Raw genomic sequence first — 26,046 nt, forward strand, 5'->3', positions numbered from 1 at the left:
GCTCGGAGCAGTCTGGTCTGATGGAAGGTGTCCCTGCCCGTGGCACGGGGTGGGACTGGATGGGCTTTAAGGTCTCTTCCAACCCAAACCACTCCAGGATTCTATCTCGCCTCTAATCACTGCCCAGTAGCTTTAAGGTAAATACAAAACACTCATTTAAGGCCCTGTTTAAAATGCAGCTGCAAATGGCTCCAAGCCCTCTGTGTATTTTATGTTTCATTATCAGGCTTTGTAGTTTCCTCATGGTTCTTTGTGGTTTCCTTTAGATTGTAAAACCTTCCAGGTAAGGGATTTGTTATCTCTTTGGCAAGATCCGGCCGTACCAAGCTGTGTACATGTACAACACCATATAAAAGATTACTGCTTTATTGGCCACTGAAGCATTGCTAGTTAATAATCTTTAATGTGGCAGTTATTTATCCAGTCGTAAACAGAACACTGCTGCCAAGCCAAGTCAAATAAACACTATGGGAAATCCTTCTTCTTTCAAATGAACCGATTTCTGTCCCAGTCATTGTAGGCTCTGCAAAAAAAAAAAAAAAAAAAAAAAAAAAAAAAAAAAAAAAAAAAAAAAAAAAAAAAAAAAAAAAAAATCAGACACATTGTTACTGAGCACAAAAGTAGTCAGATTTTAAGGCTTTCCTAAAGCAACAATTGTTTCTAGTTTTTGCGCTGAGCAATTTTCCCAGGCCCCAGGGCAGAAGCACAGCCCAAGTTCTCCTCACACAGCACTGCTGCCCGTGGGATGGTGACCAAGGAGCCAAGCAAGGGCTAAGGCTTAAAATCTACAGTCTGTGCTGTGTACCCTCTGTGTTATCTCTGTGGATGGAGACCTGCAGAGCTGACATCAGGAAAGGATGAAGGAACAGGTCCTGTGGAGATGTGATGATCCTGCTCTGGCTCTGAAGAATGAAGCAAAATCTATACAAAACGTACTACCTTACAGTTATTCCCCCTTTCCATTCCCCCTTGCATTTCTGCTGCTTCATGAATCTGTGACAGTGGAAGTTCCCTCTTTGAGAACCTGTGCTCATGGAAGTTCCTATTTAATACATCCACTTATAGTGAGAAACTGGTTATAATCAGAGATTAAGCCCAGCTACCCTCACCCTCTCTGATCTCTAATGACCAGCTGGCTCACAAGGGGTTTCTTTTCCACCAAATTTCTATTCTCTTATCACAACATTTCCCCAAGCACCTTGTCCGCCCCTCACTGTCACCCACCGCCCCTCAGGATCCCTATCGCCCCTGTCAGCCTTCACCATCCCTCACGCTCCCTCAGTTTTGTCCTGCACCCTTCACAGTCCTTCACTGTCACCTCTCCCAGCCTCCTGTTCCTTCAGAGCTGCCCTCAGCCCTCAAAGCCACCTCAGCAGCCTTCCCTCAGCCCCACACAACCTTTCCATCGGCCCCACACAGCCCTTCCATCAGCTCTCATAGTCCCACACAGCCCTTCCATCAGCCCTCAGCCTCACACAAACCCTCCACTGGCCCCACACAACCCTTCCATCAGCTCTCATAGCCCCACAGAGCCCTTCCCTCAGCTGTCACAGCCCCACATAAACCCTCCATCAGCCCTCACAGCCCCACACAACCTCTCCATCAGTCCTGACAGCTCCTCACAACCCTTCCCTCAGCTCTCACGGCCCCACATAACCCTTCCATCGGCCCCACAGAACCCTTCCCTCGGCCCTCACAGCCCCACACAACCCTTCCATCGGCCCCACAGAACCCTTCCCTCAGCTCTCAGCCCCACACAACCCTTCCACAGCCTCACACAGCCCTTCCCTCAGCTCTCACAGCCCCACACAATCCCTCCACAGCCCCTGTCACCCCTCACACCCCTCACGGCCCCCGCGCGGCCCCGCGCTCGCTCCCGGGGCCGGGGACGCCCCTCGCGCGTGCCCGCCCACCCAGCCCGGCCCGGCGGCACCGCGTGCGCGCGCCCGCCCGCCCGCCGCTGGACGCGCCCTGTGCGCAGGCGCGGCGGGGCCGCGCGCGCCCCCGGTCCCGCCGGACGCGGCCCGGAGCGGTGAGGGCACGGTGAGGAGAGCGGGGAGGAGGGCGAGATCCTGGGGCCGGCCCGCGGGGATGGATCTCGGTGTCGGGCTGTGGTATCGCGGTGACATCCTCCGGCGAGCGGGTTGGGAGGGACCCACAGGGGGGGCCGGCTCCGGGACCGGCCTTCGTGAGGCCCCCGTAGCCGGGCCGCGGGTCTCCGGCCGTGCTCGTCCCGCACCGGGCACCGGCTGCGGGGGAGGCTCGGGGGCGACCCCGGCCTGTCCGTGGGGCTGCAGATCGCAGGGCGGGACTGTCGATGAGCGGAGAGCGGGCTCTGATCCCTGCAGAGCCGGCCCTGGGGGCTCCTGGCTGCCCCTGGGGATGGTGCGGGGTGTGGGGAGGCTGGAGGGTGTTTAAATGGCCTGTGCCAGCCCCAGGGGCCCGTCACTGCCTCCGAGGATCCCCTGACCGCTGGTGACGCCCGCCCGACGCGCAGAGTTTACAGCGATTCTGCCAGGCCACCCCCGCAGGGATCCTGACAGGGACAGCTCTATAAACCCAGCGCTCTGGCCTTCAGTAGGTTTGAAATTTCTATAATGAGAGCAGGATTTTGTTCGTGAGTTTGTTTTCAGGTTAGTCTTTCTGGCCCATCCTTCAGTGAAGATTGCTGCTGAATTTAGAGTGTCAGCTAGTGTTGGGAAAGATGGGACAGGAAGGGCTTGTGGATGTGATTGCCTGGCCACAAATACTGGAGATGTAAAAGCTGTGAGTGAAATAGAAATGAATTTCAGCTCTGAGATGTGATCATGGCAGGCAGGAGGACGGGGATGAGCTGGAGATGGGTGGAAGGACAGAAAACAAAAGGAGCCAAGGGTGCAGCCCCTCTCCACCCTGCCAAGGCATCAGGGAAAAGGGGGATAAGAAAAGTCTCTTTAGAGTTTAGAATACGGGATGATGTGGTGATAGAGCAGTTCTCATGGGCTGCAGGCAAAGTCTGTAGGGTTTGTATCTGGTGCTGGTTGGTCACTGTAAATTAGAATATTCAACACAAAAGGAGATGGAATGGATTGAAACAAGGTCCTTGCTCTCTTACTCTCTTAGTCTCTACCTCTTCTATCTCTTTTATCTCTCTCTTACTCCTCTCAGCTCTTTTCCCTCCCTCACCTCACCCTCTCTCTCTCCCTCTCTCTTTGGGGTTCCCTCCAGCCCAGGCTGGTGGCTGAAGGCAAAGCCCTTTTTACCCACAGCCCTTGCAATAAACCCATGTATTTCTAGAATATCTCAGCTCTGCAGAGTTCCCTCTCCCTGCCCTCCACGGATGCTCCTACAGGCTGGAACTGCCGAAATCCTCCCCGGCCTCTCTGGGCCTGTGATTAGTACCCGGGTGGATGCAGGAGGGTCCCCTGATCCCGGTCCCGGGGCAGCAGGAGGGGTGACACCTCTCAAGGTGCTCTGTGCTCGAGATGACAGAGAAATGGGACCTTCTCCTTTGAACTGTGTTATCTCAATCCTTGTGGTTTTTATCTCCAATTCCTACAAGCAGCTGGAGCATCTGAAAACTTCTCTGGCTTAGAGGAAATCCCAGGAGGATTTTCAGAGCATCCAAGAGTACCCGGAGCACAGAAATAACATGAATCGTATCCAGGGCACTGTATTACCAGAACAGGGAATTCCCTGTTGTTGGAATTCCTTTCTTTCTGTAATCACTGTTAGACTGTTGCAAAAGATTTCTCCAAGGTAGTTACTCAGGAACAGCAATGATAACTCCAGTCCGAGGATTCCAGCAACATTTTATGGTAACTGTCTGTTCCTTACGAGCAATACATGATACTTGTATCCTTTGTAATTTTCAAACCAGCTGTGGATAGTATTGCACAATAATTAGCTTTTGGGAATCCTTTTTACTGAATGTCTTTTCTGTCATGCTATAATATTTGAAAGTTTGCAGGTGTTTTTACAGCCAGAAATTTTAACTCAAAGGAAAACAGCCTTCTCCCTGGTTTTGTTTTTGTTGGGTTTTTTTGGTTTGTTTTTTTTTTTTGGTGGTGGTTGTTTGTTTGGTTTGGGGTTATTGTTTTGTTTGGGGTTTTTTGATGGTAGTGGTGGAGGTTTTGTTGGGGTTTTTTTGTTTCTGTGGGGTTTGTTTGGGTTTTTTGGGTTTTTTTACTGTTAATCATTAAGTGCTGCCAAGTAAATGTTTCTATCTGGCTGTCTGTGGATCCTCACATATTCGAGTACATCTGCTCTTCCCAGCTCACTCCTTTTGTCACAACCTTTGTTCTCTTCCCTCGGTTGGATTTGTTTGTTCTGTTAGTCTGAAATCTTGAAGGGCCTTCATCCTCTGATCCCCCTGTCATTTGAACTGTAAAGAAAAAATGGGAAAATAAGCCATCCCTGTACTAAGATAACTGTCTCTATATTTAAGGCAAGCAAAGCAAATCAGTCCACACTGCACGGGTGTCTCACTGTCTCCAATACCAAGGTTATTGCAAGGTGACAATGCTTTGTTTAGTCATTATTGTTGTCTTGTATGCATTGTCTGGCATTTGTTTAGGCCCTCAGTGTATTTGCTTTAGTGCTGGGGCCACATACAGTCAGTGACAAGCATTTAATTGGTAACATACACAGGTTAGGTCCTTGCTGTTGTTCTGGAGCTGCTGCTGTTGGGCTGTGAGGCTGCTCAGGCACAGATAAGTGTGTGTTACCACTCAAAATTGATAGGCTACTGTGTTAATGGTCTGAAGGGAAAATACCTCCTTAAATTCTGTCTGTGCAGTCTTGAATTGGGACTGAAGAACTACAGTTTCTCTCAAATTCATTTGGAGATGCCTTTATTTTCAGGCTTATTTGCCATAGTCTGACACAATTGCATGGGGTGCAATGGGTTTTGTTGCAGAAATGGTGTTCTTGAGCTGTTTCCTGTTTTGGTACTTGACCAGACAGTCACCTGACACAAAAATAAATCTCCTTGCACTGTAATTAATGATTAACTGCCTTGGAGTCCACATGTGTTGGTGGGAATGTGTGCTGCTGAGGTCCAGTTCTGGACTCAAATGTTTTAAAATCCCTGATGTTAAGATCTGGCAGTGCACGTATCTGTGGTGTTCACACTCTCAAGCTTGAACATAAACATCATTTGTTCTCCTACTGGAGAATATAATTTGTTCTCCTCCCACTTAAACTTCTGTAATTAGAGAGCAACTGCCTGAACTTTTAGACATGTTGCAAAAGACCCTGAGCAGTTTATTCCCCCTGTCTTGGGAAAGAGACTCAGGAGAAATCTAGGAGACTGCCAATGTCTGTGTTAAGGAATGTGCTGAATGGTCTTTGGGGTGTTCTGTGCTACATCAGCACAGAACACAGAGTGGTTTGGGTTGAAAGGACCCTTAAGGCTCATCTCATTCCACCCCTGCCCTGGCAGGGACACCTTCCACCATCCCAGGCTGCTCTAAGCCCCATCCAACCTGGCCTTGGACATTTCCAGGGATCCAGGGGCAGCCACAGCTTCTCTGGGCACCCTGTGCCAGGCCTCACAACCCACATAGGAAAGAATTTCTTCCCAATTTCTAATCTAAACTTACTTTCTGTCAGTGTAAAACCCTTTCTCCCTCTCCTGGTTGTGTTGTCAAATAAGCGTAACTTTGCTGTAGCTGCCAAAATCCGAAACATCATTATTTTGTTATTTTTTATGGGGAAAACAACTTAAAAGGAGAAATAGTTTGTACACAAGTACAAGTGTAGTGACTGTATTTCAGAAAACTTGTGCTGTGTTATTGCCAAATCTGCTATGCATCAACCTTTTGAAGAGAAAAATAATGTTTAGATTCGTTTTAATTTTTCTACCTAAAAGGACAAAGGCCAGATACCAACTCTTAGCAAATCAGCTCTTCTAACCCCATAGTCTACTGCATATCTTCAGAGTATTTTTGGGTTTGTTTCAGAACTGAGGATCCAAACACTGCAGAGTTGGAATTGCAAAATCATGTGCAGCAAATACCTGTTTATCCCCAGAGGAGAGACACTTTCCAGGGATTTCCTGTTTAGTGCAGACTTTGTACATCCTGATTAGAACAGGGTGAGCTACAAGTATTTGTGACACAGCTGCAACCTCGCTTGTGATTTTAGAGACTGAAATGAGTTGTTTAGGCTGTAAGCACTTTAATAATGTGGTTAATTAGCTTTTGTTTTCAGTGAGGATATTTTTCACCTTGTTTTCTATAGCACAATTTCAGGTATGAAGGTTGGAGCCTGTGCATGCAGATACCGGTTTTTTTCAAAGGTGTGAAGGTCAGTGGTGCCCCTGATGCAGATCAGTGTTGCCCAGTGCACTGTTTAAAAACCAGTCTTAACTTTTACAGATTATTTTTTCCCTCACAAACAGGCCCAACAGAAGGGAGTGAATTTTAAGAAGATCTATACAATGACAAGTTCTAAAGTAAGGTTTAATAAAAGCACTTCTGCCTGAGGGGTGGAGGAGTTTTGGGGTTCTTTTGGTTTAACATTTTCATTCTGTAGTATCTTCATTCTATAACAAAATATTTGTCTTCTAATCTGGGCCCCTGTGGAGCCAGGAATCCTGTACCTGGTTTACATTTCAATGTGCTTCTATCCTTCAGGTGAGAAACTTGGAATGCGTTGGCCAGTGCAGCACTGGAGAGAGGAGATGTGTCAGGTCTATTAAATCCCTTCAGGTTTGCTCAGAACAAGCACATGGGTACAGAGCCCCCTCAGCAGCAAAGTTTCCTGTAAATCCTGTGCCCTGAGCTCTATGGCAGAGCCAGTCTCCCAAAGTTCTCTCCCCAGTAAGACTAGAAGATTAGCAATATACACTAATAGTAAGATTATAACTTGTCTATTGTTATAAATGCCCTTTGATTCTGAAATTACAAACAAAATAATGCAGGACTAGCAGAACTAGTTTGGGATTCCACACTGCTCAGTTTTTCATGACGAGGTGCTGTTCCTGTACCTTTGTGCTGCACAGGAGTGTTTGTTGCTGCTTCTTTAATGGAGCATGAGTTTAGAAAGAGGACAGAAGTACCAAAATAAAACAATGTGTTGTTCCAGTTCCCTGAAATGGAGCTGTTGGCTGATCTTAGGTGCTCCTTTGCTTGTTCCATGATTCTGTGGTGTACACATTCTCCTCAATATAAGCTACTCTGCCTTACCTGCCCAGCAGTGAAGAGCTGCTCTGTTTGAATGTGTGTCTGAACTTCTGACACAATAAAGTGCACAACAAATTAATTACACAAAAAGGCCATTTAAGAAGGCAATAGTATGTTCATAAGAAAGAAAATATGGGATTCCAGGACAAACTCTCTGTTACTGTGCTTCATATGCAGTGGTGACATTCCAAGGGAAATCATCTACATGCCTAAAAGTATTTGCTGTTTAGAGTGCTCTGATATCAGGGCTTTATCAGTCACTTGGGAAGGTTTTTAGACTTTGTCCTAAATACATATCAAAAGCCCAGCAGGAAGCATCTAATAATCTGCTATCACACTATTGCTAAACTTGTAATAGGACATGGTCAAGCAGTTTTATCGTGGCGGCAGCTTGTGCATTCGGAGTGCCCAGGGCACATGGCAGGGATCGAACTGCATTTAACCACTTAAAGCGATCCATCGAGTTCTGTGAGCTCTGCTGGAAGGGATCGTCACTGCACAATGCAGCCCGTGCTCACAAATACTCTCTGCGTGAGATGAGCTGGTTGCTTTCTGATGCTAAATGGAGTGTTTAATTCAACTGTGAAACGCCTCTGCCCCAGGGAGGGGTGACAACATCGCCCAGGCTGTACAAGTGACAAACTGTGGTACCAGTGACAAACTGTGCTTCTGATCAGGACATGTTTGGGTGCAGGGGGAGCAGTGGTGCCCAGTCTTGTTCCCAGATTCATGGAGCAGAGATGTCAAGTTGTGCTGCTGTAAGTCCAGGCTTGGGAAAGCTGCAGGATGCACTAAAATACCGGGGGAGGAGAGGGGAGCTGCCTACCAGTTGTGTTTTGTTCTGCAGTTCTACCTTACTGTGCTCCTTTGTGCTTCTGTCAGACTTCCCTTTAGGAAGCAAACATCTCAGAGGTGATTCAGTATTCCTCAAGGGTGGGATTCATCTCCTCAGACTTTTGGGATCAATTTCCTCTTACTGGGAAAAGGACTACTAGCAAGGAGTCTTGAGGAAGCATTTCTCATTATCTCCTCATGTGCCTCCTGCGTGGATTAATTTCATAAGGTTATGAAAAAGTGTAAATTTGAGTCTTTTCCCTGCCTACAACACTGGTCAGAAATATAAACACCAAATGATATGGGGCAGGTCTGGAGGATTACATTACTCTTGATTTGCAGGGCAGCAAAAGGGAATATTAGATTTCTGTTAGAACCTCATAAAAATGCCTGCCAAAATGTCAGTTGTCAGTATCCAGCTGTATCTGTACTGAGCAAAGAACTGAATCCAAGGTGGTGTAACTGCCCATGCAGGAGATGAAAAATGTAATTTTCAAACTTTGGTAGTTCCTCTTGTAGAGCAACTACACTAGATTTAAATGAAGTGTCTTAATAATCTTCTAAACTGTAGGCAAACTTTCAGAACACGAAATTCCAAGAATACCTAAATGGAATGGGGAACAGGAGACCCAAGGCCAGACAAGACTTGGAGCAACCTGGGACAGTGGAAGGTGTCCCTGCCCATGGCAGGGGGTGAAATGAGATGGGCCTTAAAGTCCCTTCCAAGCCAAACCAGTCTGTGATTTTATGGTTGTTATGTATAATGCAATTTTAATATTTTTTTTAGTTGTTACAATGCCCTTGCCACTCCATGCTAACACACACTAGACCACGTTTCAGTTCTGTGTAGTTCAGGTGCTCATCCATCCACGTCCAGGTAGAGGATATTTACCATAACATGATGCTGACTTCTCTAAAGCAGGAGGGAAAGAGGTTTGCTGCAATGAGGGTCTGTGATGAGTCTCTCTGCCCTATCTGTATATAAACATTTAATTCTGAAATGTTTCTTCTCTTCTGCCTGTCTTACCCCTCCTTTGTATGGAGGGGTGAGTGAGGTGGTTTAGGTGAATACGAGACTTGGTGACACAGCTGCAGTCCCACACAGCCATCCTCTAGTTCTACTCCCTGACTGAAATTCCAGCCTCCCTCCAAATACAAGCCTGTACTGCCTGCTTGCTTCCTTGTGATGGGAGGGATGGGCAGGAGGAAGCTGTGACTCACTGGCTCTTGACTGCTGAGGGCAAGACATCTTCTGTCTCCTCTTCTTCCCAGCAGCCCAGAGTTAAACATTGCTCTTTACATGATTAGAAAAGAGAGAACTTGCCTCACAGGAGAGGGGCAGGACAATTCAGAAAGAGTTGAGGAGGAGTTAAAGCCTGGCTGGAATTTTCCTGAGACTTCTTGGGCTCTTCTCGTTTGGCAAGTAAATCCTCCCTGTCTGAGGCCTGCTGGCCTGCAGTAGCTGCTGGCAGGGTGTCAGGAGCTATGCACCATTACACTGAGGCACACAACTTCTGTTGGTTTTGCAAGCACAGTTAATCTCTGGTCATGCTCTGGCTGCCCTGGTGATGCCCAATTGCTGTGCTGTCAGTTTTTATTGCAGCACCCAGACCTGTGAAAAGCATAAGCAGCCAGACCTACTTGCAGACCCCACGGATTTATTCCAGCCAAAATATGTATAAAATTGTGAGCTCAAATTAAAACTTCTGGCAGTCTGACTGCCATCCTTTAGCCACGGATTTCAGTGAGCTTCAAGAGCAGATATTCATCAAATTCATTACTTCCTGGAATGGGCAGTAATTGCTAGAGTGAAAAATGTGTGTTTGATGCAGCCTCTAAGTATGCCTGTGTACATTAGAAAATAAGACAGGAGAAGAAATTTTACAGGAAAAAAAAAAAAAGACAGCCAAGATGAATCTGGATGTCTTAGAAGTTGTCTTATATGATGAACATTTTATTTAACCCTCCCTAATAAAAATCTAAGTAGCTCCCAAGGGTTTGTGGCAGAAGGTGGAAGCTGGAGACTCCAGCCAGCAAAGGGCAGTGATAATTTCTATGCTGAAATGTCCAGGAGCAGAACGGTTCATCTCCCTATGCTTTTGCCACTGCAAAGTAGGATTAAATTTCTCTGCTACAGAAGGACCTTATTCTCAGATTTGAATTAAAAGTGAGTGTTTCTGTGATTCCCAGGTGGAGAATTACAGAAAAATGTTCACTTCCCTGGAGCTGGTGTTGGCTGTGCGATGGGCTGGTGTCCTGCTGTTACTGGATATCCAGGGAGCACACAGTGAGCTCACACTGAGACCCCACAGCTGAACTCTGTAAGGTATCTCACTTTCAGAATTGGAGTCAGGACAACGTGTTGCTTCCTTTAATTACAGTCTTAGAATTAGTTTCAGACATGGAAGAATGCAGTGGAAAGAAATGGTGAGCATTTCTGTATCACTCTTGAACTGTGAGAAAGATGATCCAAAACCAGTCTTCTTTTTATAAAAAATCCCTGAATTGAATATGGTAGAGAAAGCCATCCAAAAGCCTGCTCTGAAAGGCTCCTGCATAGTGCTGCCAAACTTTTAAAAGAGGAGTTAAATTTGGGACTTTCAGAATGTGATTCCAAAATACCCAGGTCAGCATTTACTCATAATCCAAAACTGTCTGGATTGGCTGCTGTGGCTGCTTCAGGCAAAATGTTTGATTTATTTTCCTGCAGTGCAGCTAGGAGGATAAGATCTCATCTTGATGGTGTATCTACCTCAATAGTTTCAAATCATTTTAAAGCACCTGATTTATGGAAGACCATGCCAATAAATGTCAAGTTCCATGCATTTTTCAGTCTGTCAGTGCAGGAATGACTAATGGTCTTTCTTTGGAAGCCTTTTGGTGAATACTTTCATTGATTTAACCTTTCTGATGTCTTAATTGGACAGAATGTCACTGTTAGGGACACGAAAGAAGCACACACTCACTGGTTGGGTTGACGTGAGGAAAGAAGGGCTGTTTATTATGATTTCAGGTTTAAATAGGATTTGGAATTTGGTCAAGGATTGGTAGATGAGAGGAACACCTCTCTGACCCCAATGGTCAATTCAGAACTCCATCACAGAGAAATATGAAAACAATCTACTTTGTTTTGAGAAACTCCAGAAGAAATATGTAAACAATCATCAGAAGGCTAAAGATCAGGACAACAGAACACACACACGGGCACATGGGCAGAGGTTCCAGCACTGGGCAGACCTGCTGCCATAGTGGAGGTTGTGGTGTGTCCACTTGTGGCTTTGTGCTGACTGGTTAAAGCCATTTTGGATATGGCCTCAGTGCTCACAGCCACACCTTCTGCTGGGACACAGGTGTGTTCTGAGCCTGAAGCCAGCTGGTAGATCAGGTAAAGCTGGCACAGGGCATTAGGGGCCAGAGCCTGCTGTTTCAGCTCCTAGGAATCCTAGGCTAAAGGCATCTTTAACTTTCTTTGCTTTAGAATAAGATTATCTGTTACTCAAATGTCTGGTTTTTTGCTTTCCTTTTGCAGAAAAATCAAGAGTCCATCAATGACTAACTAAGGTCTCTGTTCCCATGATTTATTTGATGTGCTTCTCCTGGAGCCATGGATGAATACAGCCGCTTTGTGGACTGGGACAAAATGGACGTGAGTGCCCAGAGCCAGGATACAAAAGAGCTCACCTGCACAGACTTCCACGAGCTCAAGCAGCTGGCCCGGCAGGGCTATTGGGCCAAAAACCACTCTCTGAGAGCCAAAGTGTACCACAAACTGATCAGCAACATCCCGTGTCGCACGGTGACCCCGGACGCAAACGTGTACCGGGACATCGTGGTGAAGATTGTCGGAAAACGCAGCAGCAGCTCCCTTCCACTGCCAGAGTTCGTGGACAACAGCCTGGTCCCCACGTACTGCCTGAACGCAGAGGGCGTGGGGGCCGTCAGGAAGATCATCCTGTGCATCGCCAACCAGTTCCCAGACATCTCCTTCTGCCCGGCGCTGCCCTCGGTGATCGCGCTGCTGCTGCACTACAGCAAGGACGAGGCCGAGTGCTTCGAGCAGGTCTGTCGTATCCTGGCCTGCAACGACCCCTCCAAGCGCCTCATCGACCAGACCTTCCTGGCCTTCGAGTCCTCCTGCATGACCTTTGGGGACCTGGTGAACAAGTACTGCCAGGCTGCCCACAAGCTGATGGTGGCCGTGTCCGAGGACGTGCTGGAGGTGTACTCGGACTGGCAGCGGTGGCTGTTCGGGGAGCTGCCCATGGCGTACGTCGCGCGGGTCTTCGACGTCTTCCTGGTGGAGGGGTACAAAGTTCTCTATCGTGTCGCCCTGGCTCTTCTCAAATTCTTTCACAAAGTCAGAGCCGGGCAGCCCATGGAGTCCGACAGCGTCCAGCAGGACATCCGAGCCTTCGTGCGGGACATCGCCAAGTCGGTGACCCCAGAGAGGCTCTTGGAAAAGGCATTTGCCATTCGCCTTTTCTCCAGGAAGGAGATCCAGCTCCTGCAGATGGCCAACGAGAAGGCTCTGCAGCAGAAGGGAATCACGGTCAAACAGAAAAGGTAGGGCTCAGCACAGGTAACCCGAGCAATCTCCTGAGTTTTCCTGCTGTGTGAGGCAGTCAGGCAGCCCTGAGTGAGTGGTGATGGTGCATCCTGGTGTCTGCTGATGCATTTTCTCTCTCAGCAGCTCCAAAATCAAGCATTGCAGGGATTTTAATGGGAAGTGTAACTGAAGTGTTATGATACAAGAGGAACAGAGAAGTTTCTTGTAGCATATGAATTATGAATTCATATGCTCAGTTATGAATTTATACAAGTATATATTAATTACAAGTGTTATAGCTCAAAAGTGTGTTTCATAAGCACTTTTTTAACTAAAAGGCATTTTAATAAAGTTGGAAAAAATACTGATAAACTACTTGGAAGAAACATACCCAAAGAAATGTGAAAATAGATTCTTAAATATGATATTATTTGTATAAAATGTCAATTTAATGCTGCCTAGTACTGTGAATTCAGCAGTTTGTTTAGTGTAAGGCACTATCGCAGCTGGGAACATTTTGCCTGACTGAGGAAGACCTTTGTTTTAACAGACCAAGGAAGAAATAAGTCTTATTTACTGGTTAATTGAAAATAAATTTGACTGCAAGCCTCCTGGAAGTCAAGAGTGTAGTACTCACGGGTAGGAGTACTGTTTTGTGACAGGCTCATGTACTATTAGAAAAAATAATTTTGAAAGAACCATGGAAGAGAAGAGTGACTACACAGATCCAAGAAACGGTTGGATAACCACAAGGTCTTCTCAGAAATAAGGGGAAGAAAAACTAACTCTGAAACCAGTAAATTGAATCCTGCTCTGATGTGAGAGTAAAAGTTATACTAATAAAAAGCTTAGCTGAAAGGCCTCTCAGTGGATATAGAAAAGACAGCAATGTATTAATCTGAACAAAATTAGCATCTTGCCAAGTGCAAATGTATGTGAAGGTAAGTGGTAGATGTTTTTCTAGAGGCCTCTGACAGCAGAAAACTTCTCCCAGCCATTTTTGAACTCTCAAGTTTAAGTGGTAGACAGTTTTATGAACTGCCCTGCCCTCTGAAGTGAGGTGACTTCTGGAAGTCCCCTGGGTCAGTCAGTGTTACATCTAGAACTTGATATTCTACACACACAGTCTATTTTCTCTAAATCTTCGCTGACACAGTAGGATCTTCCAGCAACTGCATTGCTGGGTTACTTACAGTAGTTACAAACAGACACCATTCCATGGCATGGCAATACATACTCTGTACATTTCAGCCTAAAAGATCACATAAACGTTAGTTGAACCTCCCTCCTGTGTCTACATATATGTAAAGCTCCCCCAGTCTCTTCCAAGGGTTAATTTTTTAGACTCACAGCTTGGTTTACAATCAGCTTCAGCATTTACTTGTCAGTCTCAAGGCCTTTAGCCACTGGATTGTCACACTGGGAGCAATTACAAAATATTGACTCCTCTATTATGTCTTCCTGTTAGGAAGTTCAGGAGAGTTGTAATACCCTTGAGTATATTTTTTAAAACAGAATTAGAACTTTAAATAAATAAATAAATATTAAATAAATCAGAGAAAAGAAAACATACATCAGCCAGCCACAGACACCCCAAAAACTCCTGCTGTGTTAATTATTGCAGAGAAATTCTCACTCACAGCAGAGATGCTTTCAAGGCAAAATACAGTAATACACCCAAATAAAGCCAATAATTACTGCTATGCCAGGCAGAGTTCCTACTGAAAAATTTTCATCCTCTCTTGGCTGCCTTTGTAAACCCAATGAAATTTCTCAGTGTCCCCAGGCAGTGGGAGCTTGGCTTGGCTCAGTTTGGGGCCCAGTGTGGGCAGATGGAAGTGCAGGAGAAGTGAGCTTTTGTCCAGGGTTTCGTGGAGTGACAGTGAATTCTGTGTTTGGCCTGTGCAAGGAGAAGATGATTTATTTTCCCATCACACAAGAAAAAACAGGGAAGATAGAAATAAACGTTTTAACCTGTCTGATTGTCTTTTAGTGCTCGGTGACTCAAATCAAACCTTGCTTTGTTTCTCTCCAGGCTCCTTTCACTCACTTTGTCATGGATGTAGGAAGTCACTGATCTTTTCTATCTTTTTTGTCTCTCTCCTTGTATGTTCTCCTTCTGTCCATTCCATCTCCACTGCACCACTCCTGTTTGCAGTCTTGCACCTCCCAAAAGGTAGGTTAAAATACTCCAGTCTTGGCACTTTGCTCATTCCTGCTGTCCTTGGCTTATTGTTTTTCCCAAGGCCATCACATATTGCTAACACTGGGGCAGGAGAGGCTGGGCAGCAATCAGAGCCCTCAGTTGAATACTTTCCTGTAAAGTTAGTTCATAGCACCTGCAGAGCTGTGACAGAAGGGGTGGTGGCCCAAGGAGTCAGCACAGCACTTCAGACAGCAAAAAACCTGTGTTCTCTTGGGTAGGAAGAAGTACTGTACATGGAGAAAGTACATGGTGGGATTATGGTTATGACTATAAAGGGCTATTATGATAATGGTCCTTTCTACTCTGGAAGAAAAAGTGTCATTTTTTAAAAACATTTCAAATAACAGCTTAGAAGAGCTGTTAGGTATCATCCCACCTCCATACCTGGTACATGCTGTTGCATTTGATGTGAAACAGTCAACTTTTTATCTTCTTTGGAAGCTTTCTGCAGTTAATTGGAAAAATTTTGGACTGTCCCCAACTTGGCACACTCCTAAAAGTGACTTCGATTCATAAGTAGATTATATTTATTTTTAAGCAGGTAGGGATTTTTTAGAGTCGAGAATACAAGACTCTTGTTCTGTGTCAAGAAGGTCAGAGTTACTCAGCCATAGAGCATTAATGGTTAATGAAGTCATTTATCAAGTCTTGGACTGAAAAGTAAATCTTAAAGAATAAAACCCAGTGAGTGGATTGTGATACCTGATAAGCAGAGAACATGGAAAGAGAAAGGCTGCCCTGTGGGTATTGAATATCACAGATGTTTGGGTTTAAATTCATGCCTTTGAGAATCCTCTGACCTTGCTGCAGGTGCCCTGAGTTAACTTTAATGAGTGATGCATACTAACACTTGTACTAATTTATAAAATCAAAGTTGGAATTAACTTCCTCATGTTTTCATGTTTGAAAGAACATCTTAAGAGACTTAGCAAGGCATGTTTCATACCATAACTTCTGTGTTGAGGATTTTACCCCTAATAAATCACTAAGATGTTAATCCCAGTCAAGCAAATCTTCAGCATCTGTGTATTATTCTTGCAGTTAGGTTGTTCTGAAAGCGGTAGAAAACCTTGATTTATGCTAAGGAACACTTTGGGTTTGAGGGGACTTAGGGAGAGCAGGATGTCTGTTGACGCTGATCTGGACACAGGATTAGGTTTCAGGTTTATATACCACAAATTACTTATATGAAACTGAGAGAAAAGAAATGTGTAATTGTAAAAAAAAAAAAAAAAAAAAAAAAAAAAAAAAAAAAAAAACACCATCAGAAATAGGCAAATACTTGTACCTGAACTCTTGCATGCAGAGCAAAGTAATAAAGCTCTATTTAACACCTGGCTGGCCAGTAATTCAGCGACTTGTGTAAATTGTGTCCTTGGCTGTCACTGTTGCATTTTAAGCATTTAACATAGACCATGAAAGCAAATAACATTTAATCTCCAGGCTCTGGGTTTGCTGTTTGTTTGATCTGAGAAATGAAGGCTGATTAACACGGTGATGACTGTTACCTTCAAGCATTTAAAAGTCGTCAATCAATCCTTCCAACTGTATCAGACCCTTCTGGGGCTGCAGGGATTTCCTTCCCAGTGTCAGTGTCTGGCATTCCTTAATGTTCTCAGGCTCCATCTGTAACCGTGATCCCAGGAACATTTTTGGTTCATAATGAAGTGGAAGTCATTGGTAGTGATGAGTTTCCAAGAGGTGGAACTTCTCAAAAGCTTCAAATATTTGCCTTTGATTAAAATTGCTGGTAATACTGATTCCTCTAAAGTTTCTGAGGGGTTTAAGAGTTCTCTAATCCTCTGATACGGGCAGGACTTCAGAGGTAGAAAGAATACTGCCCCTTCCTCTCAGACACTGGCTGTTTGTTTAGGTATTCTGTTCACTCTGCTTAAATAAAAATCACAAACAGCAAATATAAGGCCATGGTCATTTTTAGTGGCTCAGTGTTGTGTCCTCTGTGTGTAAAGGTGCAGGCCACAGCTCCATATAGAGAAATAAAAAATACAATCAAGCCAGATCTCTGCCTCTGAGGATTATGTTAAATTGCAGTAGTTTATTACCTTCACCAGGTCATGGCCACCTAATCCTGAGGGCTGGAGTTTTTGACCCATAATTTATATGCTGGAGTCTGTTAGTGTTCAGCTGTCTTCTCATGTTTCAGTTCAGTAATCCAGAACTTGTTAAATTATTGCTTCTCAATGTTTTGTGTTGTATTTCTCAGGCAGAATGTGCACTTGGCAGTTCATGCTGAGAACTTCAAATCAGAAATTGTCAGTGTGAAGGAGATGAGGGATATCTGGTCGTGGATCCCAGAGCGGTTTGCGCTGTGCCAGCCCCTCCTGCTGTTCACCACCTTGGAACATGGCTGCAGTCTGAGCAGGTAAGGAAAACATGCCTCTCTTCTCTACTGTGGGGCATAAAGAACAACTGGTGAAATGTTTGCTGGATTGGCAAAAAGGCTATGCTTAGTCAGAACTTGATCTGAAGAATATCATTAATGATGGAATATAAATGTGACAAATTCCTATTGCTTACAGCATTTGACTGGGAAATTTCCTATGCCAGAATATTCTGAACTTTTCAAGATAAATTGGAGAAGTCAGGCTTGGATGAGTTCACAGATTCTGCAGGTCTGAGTCTGGTTACTTAAGGGCTCAAATGGTTTAACTCAGTGGCTGCTCTGCGGGCAGTTTTGGTAGATAACCACATTCAAACTGACCCAAGGAAGAAGAGAACTGGAAACTGAAAATGACCTATGAATCTGATTGTTTTTTGGTATTTTTTAATGTGAGATAAACTAGATATGAGCTGTCCTTGTGCTTGGTACAGAAGGCTATAACCCTGCATCTCATAATAATGACTTTGCCACCAGCAGTTGAGGTACTGAGGCAGGGAGTGACCTGCTCTCCCAGCCTTGTGTGCCTATGAGGAAGAGCAAAAGCAAGCAAAGAAAATGCATCACAATTAATTTCCATGAAGACCTAAAGCCCTTCAGACATGGCCATCAGTCCTTTAGGTTGTTTCAATTCAAAGTCCTGTAAAATGCTGCAGTTGTTCTAAGTAAGCTTCTAGTTATGCTTCAGAGACATAAACTACAGGTGACTGAGTAGAGAACAACTGCTTGATAGTATTCATTTACACTCAGCTGTATTATTTACATTATTTTATATAAAGTATTTGCAGGAATATTCTTAGTCTTGAGGTGTTTTTTTGCCATGGCATCAGTTGGAGAAGGAGGCAATGCCTGACGTTGAGGAGGAAAAGAGTCAAGTGCTCACTTTGTTGTGCTCTGCACTTCAGGTTCTATTCCCACAGTGAGGGACACGAGCCAACTCTGCTCCTCATCAAGACAACAGCAAAAGAGGTGAGTGAGGGGAAAGACAAATTATTAAATTGGGGTTTGGGCAGTGCATAATGCTGTGTTGCAACACACAGCTGTTTATAATAAAATGAATAAGCAAGGTTTGGCTTTGGTTTTTTAAGAATCCATGCTTTAAATTATTCCATTTGTTACAACCATTCCATTGGTTATAGGACTGTGCATTCTTGGGCAGACCTTGCAAACCTTGGTTAACTGTTTTTTCTCTTGCAAGTATTGTGGGGTGATGGACTACAGTAGCTCATTTTGCTCTTGGACAGTCTGTAAAATGCAGAATCAGAGGGACAGAGTGGGAGCTGCGCTAAAGTTATGATTCATAGAAGATATTTTCATTTTCTCAAGGATACGAGGAGAGAAAGTAGCAGAATTTAAATGATATGAATAATGTTGGACTGCATGACGTGAAAACAAAAGCCTTGGCTTCATCTTGTTCTTGATTTGGGAAAAAATAGGCCAAGGAGGCTCTGAGAACCTGCGGAGGAGTGCACAGAGGTCCCTTGTTTCTGCTCCTGTGTGTGACAATATTGGACAGCAGAATGTGAAAACAGTAACATGCTTATTTAAAAAATTAATTCATAAAACAACAAGTCTTCCCAGAACCTTCTCAGGAGGGCACAGAGGAACTTCCTGTAATGGTGTTGTTTTCTGTGCCACTGTACTTTACCTCTAAGTATTCTGTGTATAACATTAAGCTGTTATTGCAGCCTGTGGGCTCTAATCCTGCCTATGTCTCTGCAGGATGACTGTCCATGAACAAGCCCAATTCTACTCTTATTTACATCTCCTTAATGCTCACCCTCCAGGGCATTTCATAGTTTTGCCTGTGGTTTCTGGCCATTCAGTGCTTTATGGAATTCCTCTGGTGTCTAAAGGGTAGAAACAATCATTTTGCATCTTGTCTTGGAGCCTGTCAAAAAAACTGGGAGAAAAAATATGGGGGAGTTTGTTTCATGCTTATGGATTTGGAAGGTTTTTGCAAAGGGTCGTTCATCCTTTATTCATATGTCTGTAGTTAACTTTTTAAATGAAGAAAATTTGCCTTCTGATTTTCTGCCTCTCATACCCATCAGTCATATCACATCAAATGGACTTCTGGGTCATTTAGATTTAATTCTAAATCTAAATTTAGATTTAAATCTAAATATAGATTTATCTATTTGAAACAAATCTGATCTTCAATAATTTTGTCCTAGGAGCTCTGCCTGTAATGCTCATGGAGGCCAAACAGCAAATGTACCTTAGAACAATTCTGTATAATCATAATTGTGTTTCTAGTTTCTGGGAGGGAAAAAAGGCAGATGCTTTCATCCCACTCTTGGAGCTTCATTGTTTGCTCTGTGTGCACTTGGCAGGGATGTGTATTTCTGGTAGCAAAAAATTCTAGTGCAAACACAGGACTCCAGAGATCAGCTCAGCCCTCAAAGGATGCTTCTCTTTATTGGAGACTGGTGACCCCTGTGTGGCTTGAATGGCTGCTCTCAATATCTGAGCTAGTGCAGCATTTGTTTAGCTAAGCTGGCTTTAACCTACACTTCAAAATGTAAGAAAAAGACCAAGGCTGCTGTTTGACCAAAAAGTGTTCAGGCAGAGCTGCTCAAACTGTAAAATTTCTCCCTTAAGGCATCAGAGATATGGAATAATTTATGACACTCTTAGGATTTAGAGATGACCACTGGTGGATTAAATCAATTTAAATCTGTCTTTAGATGTAAGTACTTTTTCTGCTTTAACCCACTGGTATAGAGGCTCTGAAACTCAGACTAAAGTAAAGCCTGCAGGTTTGGCCTCTGAAATGTCAGTGTCAGTGGTTTAACAGAGTTTCTCCCCCAATGGGAAGCCTGACTGTGCTGTCTGTGCCAGGTCTGTGGGGCTTACCTGTCCACTGACTGGAGCGAGCGCCGGCGAGGAGGGAACAAGCTCAGTTTCTTTGGAACCGGGGAGTGCTTTGTCTTCAGGGTGAGTAAAATTTTCTTGTTGCTGCCCAGTACCAAGACAGAACGACTGTGCTGGTTAACTGTCACCTTCCTTCCACTTAAAGAGGATGGATTACATGCCTTTCTAATTTATAAAGTTTATTGGACTCTTAATGTGGAGGAAAAAATTTTGCTTTTAAGTTTTGTGGTGACTTTTTCTCCACTTGCAAAGAAGATTTTCTTAAAAGACCATAGAATAATCAAGGTTGAAAAAGACCTTTAGGATCATGAAGTCCAACTCTTGTTAACTGGGAGCAGAGCCTTACCCCTTCTAGCTCCACCCACTCTTACGCAGTTGTAGAGAAAGATGATCTAGAGATGAGAGATGTAATAAGGTGACTTGGAAGTTACTGTGTCATCTCTTCAACCACCTAAAAAGCTAAGGAATAAAGGATAACATCTGGCCTAAAAGAAATGTTGATCCAAGCTTTACTGCTGACTGTGCAGGTGGAGACTGAGGGGCTGGAATATTGTTTTCTGAGCAGAGCTCTGTGTATTGTGTGTGCACTAATGTCAGCTCTGCCCTTCTCTGCCTCTCTGCAGCTGCAGCCAGAAGTGGAACGCTACGAGTGGGTGATCATAAAACACCCAGAGCTAGCCTCGGCTGGCCCAGAGACAGAAAACCATGCCCAGCCAGCTTCCAGCAGCCTTTCCTCCAGCAGCGTCCCCTCAGAACGCCTTTCTCCCTTCCTGGCAGCCAGGCACTTCAACCTGCCTTCCAAAACAGCCTCCATGTTCATGGCGGGCAGCAGCGAGTGCATCATTGTAGGTGAGTCAGTGTGAGAATGTGAGCACAGATCCTACCCCAGCTCTTTGTGTCCCCCTTAGATACATGGTAAATACAGGTAAACACACCTGACCCCTTAATCTATTTCAGTATCACTACAGGTAGAGATAAAATTGCCCAAAACGTCATTTCCCAACCAAAATTTTCAGGTATTCAGGTAGGAATACCTACATATACAAGGATTTTAGAGAAGAGAATAGTAACTCATGGTTTTAAATACAGCCATTTCTTCATACTGCCTAATTCACAGTGAGAAGTAGCTCTCAAAAAAAGAGCTTACTTTGCAGCAAGGCTTTTGAAACACAGAGTAAACTATAAAACATGTTAATCCTCCAGGAACTTTATTGGGTCTGTGGTGCTGCTGACTTTGGCAAAAGTCTGCTTAGTAAAGTTGTCACTTAAATGTGATATACAAGAAACATATCTATCTAGTCATAGTTGTCATTTTCCCAAAAGTCTTTACTTGCCACTTGTTAGGAGAGCAACTGGCCTATAATTTCCTCTGTAATGTCAAGTGTTGGCTGATTTCCCACTTAGCAGCATGTGCTCTACTCATAAAATCATGGAATTGTTTACTTTGGAAAAGCCCTCTAAGACCACCAAGTCCAACCATTACCCCAGCACTGTCAAGGCCAGCACTAACCTATGTCCCAGATGCCACATCCACATGGTTTTTGATCACTCCCATGGATGGTGGCTCCACCACTGCCCTGGGTGGCCTGTTCCCATGCCTGACCACCCTTCCAGTGCAGAATTTTTTCCAATATCCAACCTAAATCTTCCCTGGTAGTTCAGGCATTTTCCTCTTGTCCCTGGGAGCAGAGCCTGACCCCCACCAGGTTCCACCCTCCTTTCAGGGAGATGTGGAGTGTGATGTGCCCCACCAGCTCTCCCTCTGCCTTTGGTAAGGCAGTCACTCAGAATTCCCACCCTTTTGATTCCTCAGATGGCTTTAGTAACTGTTCTTTGATGGTTGCCTAATAAGCAATAGGGAACCTTTTTTTTTTTTTTTTTTTTTTTTTTTTGTCCTCCTAACACGTTTCTGTATAACTTTATTTTACTTCTCTGCATTTTCTGACTGAAAGCTCTGTGAACCTTGACACAGACCCACAGATAACCAAAATGCTTTCAACTCTTACATGTTTTATAGTGATTTAGAAGACCAAGCCAGTGCTGTTACTTACTGATCTTGTTCTTCTCCCAAGTTTCATTTTTGACTGCTAACAGAATTATTTGGTTTTCCTTTACTGGAGAAAAATTTGTAGTTGTAGCTTCCAATATCCTCCAGCACTGAGCTGAAATACAAATCTTAAATGCAGGTAGTTTATGTTCTTACTGAGTTGCATTACTTTTGTTTATTATTATTATTATTAAAATAAATTATCCAGTTCTGATATTGCCATTCAAAACCTATGCATCTGATCATGTACTGTTGCACCTGGAGACAGCAAGCATACATTGCTGAGAGCTTCCAGTCATTCCCCATGGGAAAAGCATTAAAGTCTTTGCACAGATGTTTCCCATGCCAAGAAAAGCAGAGACATCCTCACCCTGTCTGTGTCTCTTCCCAGGAGGTGGCGATGGCCAGGCTCTGTACCTCGATGCAGATCTGAACCACGGGAGAACCAGCCACTGCAACACTTTCAATAACCAGCCACTGTGCTCTGAGAGCTTCCAGATCTCCATCCTGGAGGTGTGGGGCTTCAGGGACACCATGAACGGTTGATGTGACTATCATTAATCAGTTTTTCCATTGTCCAAGGTAAATTCTGATACAGGAGCTAAGTTAGAACATCCTTTCAGCTGGGCTCAGTGCTGTGAGACATTCCTAAGTGGTGCATTTGGATGCAGACCTAGTTGTTTACTCTTATTTTATTTAAGACAGATCAAGGTGAAGTAATGTATCTGGTTAACTGCTTGTTCCTTTACCTCTAGAGATCTGTATTCAGGGCCTGTTGGTAAAAATGAAGATGTGATGAGTTCAGAGCCGTGCTGGATGGATACAGGTCCAAATGGTGGGACAGGTTTGAGTCCACAGTTCCTCAGAGGCACAGCCCTGGCTGAGCTGTGCTGCAGAGCTCTGAGCCAATACCTGCCTGAGCCAGGAATATCAAATGTCTCCTCACAGGGAACGCTGGTGACCTCAGATTTCACACAGAACAGCAGTTCACAAAATCATTGTTCTCCTATGAACAAACGTTGTAAAGACAAATCAGTACCATTATGAAGTTATGAAGCTCTTCATTCACATCAGAACCGTGAAACCATGATTGCTGATCTTATACCAAAACCTTTGACATGTTCCAGTTGAGCAGTCTGCCTCTGAGAAAGGCATCCAGGCTGGACAGTGATATCTCCAAGAATTAATTTTGTTTACATTCCTATTCCATATCAGTACAGTGACTTCAGAGTGACTCCCTGTGTCAGGCAGCTGAAAGCCAGGGAGTGTCTGCAGTGCTCAGAAATGTTCCTTTCCTCATCTTTCCTGGGAGATGAAATGAAGCTTTAAATCTGAAAATAACTGTGTTGATATCCCTGTGTGTTTGGGGAATTTGACATGGTGTTAACAGGAGCTTAATCCTCTCCCCACAAGTAAAGAAAGGAAGGAAGGGGGAAAATCTGGGAGTGAATGAGATTCCCAGGAGAACTGGAGGCAACACTATTTCTCCAGATGTCTTCCCAGTGATGAGATCCCTCCTGAGAAGGCAACAGTTTTCTTACGGTATATTCTGGTAGGGTTTGGGTGATGCAATGAGGCTTTGCTCATTCTTGAGCAGTCCTACATTCTCTGCAGGGATGCCCTGAGACATGTGATGTCTTCAGGCAATTCCCCAGAGTCTTTATCCAAAAATTGCACTATCTGTTGTGGAACTTCTCCCACGTGAAGCACAAACACATAAACATCAGTGAGCAGTCCAGAGCATACAACAGGATGCTCAGAGCTTCAGTGAGTAACTCACTAGTAAGATCTATCACAACAGGGAAAATGAAGGGAAAGAGAAATTGCTGATTTTCTAAACAGTTCAATCTAAAAAAATAGCTGTAGTATGGGTTTGCTACTTAAGCTTAAAGTTCATTTAAAAAAAATTAATAATGTTAAAAGCTAGTCTGGACAGGGTCATATTGGCTTGTCCAGCTTGCCAGCCATGACAGTTCCTCATGGCTTGGTAAAGAGTTGCTTCTTGCAAAGTATGTGAATAAACTTGGCAAAAATAAGATTTGCTTTTTAAGTGCTATTTTGAATTTTTGTCAAAATACCTCTGAAAAATTAGCCTATGTGCAGAACAGTTCAAGATGTCTTTTGCACCATTTGTATTTGCAATTGGATTCTCTCACCCTGTCTGAGAGTCAACGTTGGGCCTCCCTTTCTCCTTCCCACACAGTGAGTTCTGCCCAGTTTTCTTTTCACAGGTTTACATAAGCTTGACTGAACTACAGGAGGTACACCATTCAATTATACTGACATATTCTGATGTGGAAGAACTCAGTCATACCTGACTTTTTGCAAACACTGGCTGATGCTGCCTTCTATTTTTCCGAGCCACTCATGTCACTTTGCCCTTGCAGGTATCCCACAGGCTTCCTCAGACAAGAGAAATCACTCAAAAAATACAGGTTCTCCTTAGTGTAGATGGGATTTCCATTTGGTTTGCATCTCCTCTTTTGAGCTTGCCTGAGGAGGTATCCTTGGGAACAAAAAACAACTCAAAACCCCAATAGTATTAATTTCCAGCTTGTCAGAAATTCCCTGGAGCTGTGTGTTGGTGGGGGTTGTGGAAGTGTAATGTCCTACTCCAAATAAATAAATTTTATCTCCAAAAACTTGGCTGCATCTGGCAGTGTGATGGAATTGCCTCACTTCCATCTGTGCCAGGTGCAACTATGTCAATATCTTGTCTTAAACTATATCTAAGAAACATTCCTCAGAAACATATTCTTTTCCCTGCCCTGTTCTTGGTGCACAGTGATTTGGGTGTTTGGAGTCTGAAATAACTCCTGGTTGCTCAGAAACTCATCACAGGATATCAGTGTGAGGAATCCAAGGAGCAGCACTGGACACCAGGCACAGGACTGGTTTGGCTTGATAAAGTCCCTGTGGACTGGTCTGTGTGGTCTGAACTGGGATATCCTGGATGAGCAAGAAGCTGCAATAATCCAGGGAGAGCAGTTCTACAGTGCTGCAGCATCTTCACACAGTCCTTTTGTTCAGTAAAAGTGGATGTTCCTTGTCATGTGCAAACCCTCATTCATCATCCCTGCTGTGGTTGTGAGACACCTTAGAAGAGCAACAGTTTGACTTGGTCATCTTTCCAGTAGCAAAGAGGCATTTTCCCTGTCTGTGTAGTTAATGACTGTTGCTGACCAACTCTATATCAAATTTCAAATTTCATTTGTTTCATGCAAAGCTCTTGAGATGGAGGCCACAGGCTGGTTTTGAAGACAGTGCCTGCAATGGACACCTTATCAAAAAGTGAAGTTATCTCAAGTACTCCAGGCATTAAGTGCTTTAGTCAGTTGTTACTTGCAGCTCTGAACAGCTGTGGAAGTGGGCTGTAATCCTGTTAGTGGCCCTGCTGGCAGCAGTGACAGTGCCAGAGTCACTGCCTGGGCCTGGGCTGGGAGCTGGGCGTTGGTCACCACAGTCCTGCAACTGTCTGTGCTTTCCTGAGAAACTGCTTTTTGCTTTGTCATATTTCTTGAAGGCAGAAAAGATTAGAAACTCCTGACATCAGAAACCTGACTTGACTGTAAATGGCAGCCAAGCTGTTTGCAGGCCACAGAAACTGTGTCCAGTGACAGCCAGGCTGGACAGACTTCACTGCACTCGAGTTTTTTTTCCTCCAGCTCCTGCACTTTAGCACACTCCTTTTTCTGATGCAGCATATTAATCAACCTCCTGTTAATAGAGGCAAATTAGCAAAGAGAAGGGGAAAATTCTCATTTCCTCTCTAGTGACATATCTGGAGTCAAAATGGAGTGGGGGCCAGTACTGTTCTTTGAAGAGTTAAACCATGCCAACAGAGATGTGGTGACCCACAGAGGGGTGACGTGCAGATCCATCAACTGCTCTTCATGTGTGTGTATTGAAATTGTGTACTTTGTCCTCGGAAATTCATCCTCATTTTTGGTGGGGCCTGATCTCCTCTCCCCA

At 44.3% G+C, this 26,046-nt stretch overlaps 1 protein-coding gene across 5 annotated transcripts; it reads left to right on the forward strand.

The window, feature by feature from the left end:
* The first annotated feature begins 1,987 nt into the window (after positions 1-1,987).
* Positions 1,988-24,110, forward strand: TBC1D24 (TBC1 domain family member 24). 5 transcript variants are annotated; one of them, XM_083872782.1, is made up of 10 exons: positions 1,988-2,043; positions 10,191-10,326; positions 11,530-12,563; positions 14,705-14,722; positions 16,977-17,135; positions 18,056-18,119; positions 19,995-20,090; positions 20,651-20,876; positions 22,466-22,656; positions 22,830-24,110. In XM_083872782.1, the coding sequence occupies exons 3-9, from the start codon at positions 11,605-11,607 to the stop codon at positions 22,618-22,620; spliced, it is 1,677 nt and encodes a 558-aa protein (XP_083728908.1). In that variant the 5' UTR covers positions 1,988-2,043; positions 10,191-10,326; positions 11,530-11,604; the 3' UTR covers positions 22,621-22,656; positions 22,830-24,110. The 5 variants fall into 5 exon arrangements, with proteins under 5 accessions (XP_083728908.1, XP_083728906.1, XP_083728910.1 ...); XM_083872780.1 differs by having other exon boundaries at positions 22,466-24,110; XM_083872781.1 differs by having other exon boundaries at positions 1,996-2,032; positions 22,466-24,110.
* Positions 24,111-26,046: the final 1,936 nt, after the last annotated feature.

The sequence above is a fragment of the Zosterops lateralis genome (assembly GCF_965231275.1).
Source record: "Zosterops lateralis genome assembly, chromosome: 15".
NCBI lineage: Eukaryota > Metazoa > Chordata > Aves > Passeriformes > Zosteropidae > Zosterops > Zosterops lateralis.

What these genes read in the sequence shown, in the direction of transcription:
- TBC1D24 (XM_083872780.1), top strand. Translation starts at nt 11,605, where the DNA reads ATGGATGAATACAGCCGCTTTGTGGACTGGGACAAAATGGACGTGAGT. An exon ending in CATGGCTGCAGTCTGAGCAG is followed by an intron (nt 17,136 to 18,055) that starts GTAAGGAAAACA and finishes TCTGCACTTCAG; the next exon opens with GTTCTATTCCCACAGTGAGG. An exon ending in CAGCGAGTGCATCATTGTAG is followed by an intron (nt 20,877 to 22,465) that starts GTGAGTCAGTGT and finishes GTCTCTTCCCAG; the next exon opens with GAGGTGGCGATGGCCAGGCT.